This window comes from Helobdella robusta (genome assembly GCF_000326865.2).
Source record: "Helobdella robusta unplaced genomic scaffold HELROscaffold_59, whole genome shotgun sequence".
NCBI classification, from domain to species: Eukaryota; Metazoa; Annelida; class Clitellata; order Rhynchobdellida; family Glossiphoniidae; genus Helobdella; species Helobdella robusta.
The window spans coordinates 424,569-429,785 of record NW_008705322.1 but is presented as its reverse complement, the minus strand read 5'-3'; the positions used below and the strand labels follow the sequence as shown (position 1 = coordinate 429,785).

The window sequence follows — 5,217 nt, the reverse complement described above, 5'->3', positions numbered from 1 at the left end:
AACACATTGACAATACAATCTATCGACAAATTTTTTTCTTTATTTAAAGGAAATGCCAAAGCAGCGAATCGTTCATTAAACGAAAGCAATCTTGCGAGTTTAAAAAAAATTTTTATAGGAAGATGATACTTTGATGAATATGATTCGTAGATAGATGATCCTTAGATAGATGATCTTTGGGTAGATAATCCTAAGATGGATGATCCATAGTTAGATGATTCTTAAAAAGATGACTTTTAGATAGATGATCCTTAGATGGGTAATTTAAGTTTCTATTTGGTGAATTTTATTCCATTTGATCAAAACACAATAAATTTCACGTAACAAAATTATTTTTTCAAGTTAATCATTCAAGTAAGAAACATGCTAGGTTAGTTTTAATAAAAACTTGTTTAAATTCGCAGCTGATTAATTAATCCTTAATTCATTAATTAATTTATTCATTCATTCATAATTCATTCATAATTCTTTCAATCAATCATTCACTAATCATGAAATAATAAAATAATCAATTTAAAATTTTTTTATAGTTATTTATTAATGCTAGAAAAGAAATTTTGCAGACCGTGTCTAAAAATATTTCACACAAATTCTATCGAAATGGTATAGCACAACGCTCAGCCGATGAAAATGTTAAACACGAGCCACTTCAATGGACAAATATTACGGCATTCATTGCACTGGCTGTCTATAAAATAATGAATAATGTTTTTAAATTTTGCACATTATTGTACAAATCTCATTCTAAATTATTTCACAGGTACTCAACAGATATGTTAATCAAATCTATGCGCCACGGTTTACCATCGACTTCTTATTCTCATTTTTTCTCAACTCGTTTTAAGCACCCTGCTTTTGCACTTTTTGGCCCTTTTCTCTAGAAGTCTCTACCTCCTTCTCTAACTACTCTTCTATCACTCGCGAAATTTCGAGCGGACCCAAAGAGCCATCTGTTTGTAAAATTCACTGAGGAACGCTGTTGGAAATTGCCGAAATAACCCTTTTCTTTTTTATTCGGTATACATTATATATATATATCATATATATATATATATATAGATAGATATATATATATATATATATACGTTTATACTTATATTTATATATATATACGTTTATACTTATATTTATATATATATATATATATACGTTTATACTTATATTTATATATATATATACGTTTATACTTATATTTATATATATATATACGTTTATACTTATATTTATATATATATACGTTTATACTTATATTTATATATATATATACGTTTAGACCGACAGAATGCGGAGTAATAATTGATCAGTAAATATTTTAATAAATAAAATCCTATCAACATTCTTAATATTTAAACTTATCAACTATAAAAATTCACATAAAATTAGACAATTTAGTCTAAGTATTAAATAATACATTATATAAAATTATTTGGCCACGAACATTACAAAACACGACAGTTCAGCAAGTAACCGGCACAGATACTCATACAGATAGATATAAGTTAGCCTTATAACATGAGATTCGAAATTGTCTGAATATTATTACTGAACTGTGAAAATATAAGTTAGAGTTAGAATATTTTATGAAAAACAAATTTAGTTTGAGTCGAGATGTCTTTAATGCTGAGAGCAATCTTATTACCCGTGCACAGCCCAGCACAACGTTACTGTTAATAACGTTATGCCATCAATTCAGAGGTTCATTTTCAGCTCTAACTTCTCAACAAAAAGAAGCGAAACAATTTTGAAGAAAATGCGTTTAATATTATTTCCACACTATTGTGTAAAGTTTATTTATAATACTTATCAAAAATACTTTTCTATTTCAAAATGATCGACCGCCTACTGTTACTAATGTACGATAAATACTAATATAAAAGTAATTGTGGTGGTTTTTAGTAACTACAAAATTATTCGTGCATATATTGAAATATGATACACACACGTTGGTCAGAAATGCTGCATAAGTTTCAGGACGAGAAAAATGAAAATAATCTCAATTTGTGAATGTTTGTTCTTCTTTTTGAATTTTTGGATTGCTATCCAATTGTTAGATTTGAATGTTATTGTATTTCGTGCTGCCACCAAGCAACCTTACTCTCCGTTTGTTTACTTTCGCAGATATGAAATTTGTAGTTTGCAGTTGTTTATTTTTTTCAAAATCAATGTTGTTGATTGCTAGCGAAGATAATGTCGTTAGTGCTCGTCATGTTGTTAATGTAATGGTTATGTTGTTGTTGCTACTGCTGTTGTTGATGTTGTTGTTGTTGTTATTGTTTTGATGTTGTTGTTGTTGATGTTGTTGTTGTTGTTACTGCTGTTGTTGATGATGATGTTGTTGTTGTTGTTGTTGTTGTTGTTGTTGTTGTCGTTGCGTCCTGAAGTATTCAACTTCAAACTCGGGAATCTCCAGGCAGAGGTGTCCGTACAAACGTTCACTCTCGACTGCCTCGAAAAATTTGTTGAAGTCCTTCAAGAAAGTATCAATTATAAATGAATTGTGAATGAATTCTAAAATAACTATGAATTAGTTATGAATGCTTTTTAAATTAACTATAAACTACTAATAAATAAATTGTCAATTAATTATCAGTTAAGTAATTTTTTGTGATTATAGTTGAAACGAAGTACCAAAATATCATTCAAATTTTGTTATCCAAAAACTATTGACGGGATGTTGTAAATGGGAATATGGGGGATTGAAGATGAAGTGTGTGAAGAAAAAACCGAGTTTCAAAATTTATAAAGGCAAACAATTTATTGAACAATTAAATAGGTTTAAACAATAAATTTACGTTTTATATTTTTATATTCATTAATTTACATTTAAAGTAAAAAAAAATTAGTAAAAAAAATAAATTAAGTCTGACTCCTCTGTACGAGTTGCCACTGAAAAGTTGGGGAGGAAGGTTTCTGCTGTGGTTGTCGGGACTGTCCTGAGATGCTGGCGCCAGGGAGCTGAGAAATTGGTAGAGATTGTTCTTCTCGTGCTGGTGGTTGGGGTCTGCGAGGTCCACCTCTTCATATTTGATCCGCTTGCTTTCCAGAACCCTCCTTATGTAGTCCTGCTCTTTCTTCATCTGCCAAAATGAACGTTTAATGGCTTAATTAATTTCCAATGAATCATAACTAAAAGTATAGACGGGTGTAATATTTACAAATGTGGCTGAGATTCAAATTGAAATTCCGACTAGAACTAAAATATTTTTCAAAAAAGAAAATTTTATAAAATAACTCAAATTGAATTTTCATATAATAAAAATTATACGCTGAAAATTTTGTTGTTTATTTCAAAATTCTTCTCGTATTTGAATGTAATAATATTAATAATAAGAATAGTTATTATTATAATAAAAATATGTAATTTATCCAAATAACATCTTACAAGCTTTCATTGAGAAATTAACTTGGTGCAATTTGATTTAATTATTATTGCTATCTTTCCCAAATTTAGGCCGTGTGACAAATTAATCATCGTTACATTTATTAACATGACAATAAGCATAAAAAGTAAAACAACTACATTAATCAAGTTTAATTAGTCCAAGTGAAAAAAACATTTTTAAGATATCTCAATAGATACTTCCAAAATGCTCCAATGATTTAATATGATACATCAATGAATAAATACCATCATGATACTCTAACGAATAAATACCATCATGATACTCTAACGAATAAATACCATCATGATACTCCAATTAATAAATGCTATCATGGTACTCCAACGAATAAATACGAACATGATAATTCCCTGATGTTCTTGAAACGTACAATTTGATACTCATCGCTCCGGCTGAACGGTTTTTTTCTTTAGACTTTATAATAATAATCGCCAACAAATTAAAAATAAATTTTAAAAAATCAGATAAAAATTAATTGTTGTTATTATTAGCGCATAAATTAATTTTAATATCCCAAACTGCAAACAAACAAGCGTATGATCAGAGAAATGATAATGAAAACAAACGATCCCAGCGAGAAACACAGAACTCAGGCCGGTCTAAAATAAGCACTGCTGCGTGTGAGCGCCCTGCATGGCGGCTGTGTATGCCGAAATAAAAAAAAAAAACAAATGAAAATTTTTCATGTTGCATCTGCAACATGAAAAAACTTTTCTCCGACCTAGCTGCTTGCTTGCGTACAATACACAATATATAATACTATGGCAAGCATCGAATAAACAACTTCTTAATGATATGCTTAAGACACATATGTATGTGTTTGTTTGTGTGCATGAAATCCTTGAAATTTCCAGATTATAGTTAATAATAAATGAGAAAAAAAAAAGAAAGTACAAATTATACCTTTCAAATATTTAATGGTTCATTAATTTGGTAAACTAGTAATTTTTGTAAAGAGTTCTTGCTGATAGCTTAACTTATTTAATACAATTAACCATGCAATTTAATAGGATCAATATCTGTAAAGAAATGCTTCAAATAATTTACAAGTTTATTTAGTCAGCAATTTAAATAATATTTGTTCTTTAAAACCAAATCACATCGCTGATTGTTAAATAAAATTAAGAGTCAACATTACATTTTGAAGTTTTTAATTTGATGTCTGTTGGTCACAAGTTATTTTTTCATTAAAAAAAATTAACAAAACTATCAAACATACAAACATTTTGTGTGTGCAGTTGTTTTTGAAATTGCGTATGTGCCTGCCAAAAAAAGCAAAGTTTTTATTTTTATTAACCTCACATCCATCCATCGTGTAGATGGCACTGTATTTTGGAGTATCATGTCTTGACACATTTTCATAAGAAACGCTGGGTTTCCGTCAAAATAAATTTGTGGTCTGCTTTTCATATTTGTGGACCAAATTTTTGAAGTTTCTTTCGTTGAATGGTTGAAGCTGATGGATGGAAAGGCATTGTTACATTTCTACGTAATTTTTGGTTGCATCAAATTACCTCCTGAATGACCTTTTGTACATTTCTGTTTGTCTCGCTCCGGGTATTAAATATGTTTAACTTTTATCGTCCTTTATGTTACAAGTTTTTCATTAGAAATAAAATGATCATTTTTATATGATTATATCTTTAATGTATTTAACGTTTAAAAATTAGCCTATAAGTAAAACCCAACCAAACTTACAAAATTCATAGTGTTCTGAAAAAAAAAATTTATAATTACTATGAAATTTGTTTTACAATTTGAAAGAATGTTTATTTAAATGTAGCAATGATATAGCAAAATGTTTCAAACCATCATG

The 5,217-nt window shown here is 28.6% G+C and overlaps 1 protein-coding gene across 1 annotated transcript; it reads right to left on the bottom strand.

Annotated features, from left to right (window-relative positions):
• Nucleotides 1–2,308: 2,308 nt before the first annotated feature.
• HELRODRAFT_180097 (hypothetical protein) lies at nucleotides 2,309–4,938 on the bottom strand (the record flags this gene model as incomplete). The annotated part of the gene is made up of 4 exons (XM_009028879.1): nucleotides 2,309–2,467; nucleotides 2,868–3,077; nucleotides 4,699–4,771; nucleotides 4,916–4,938. 4 exons carry the CDS (start codon nucleotides 4,936–4,938, stop codon nucleotides 2,309–2,311), a joined length of 465 nt encoding a protein of 154 aa, XP_009027127.1.
• Nucleotides 4,939–5,217: the final 279 nt, after the last annotated feature.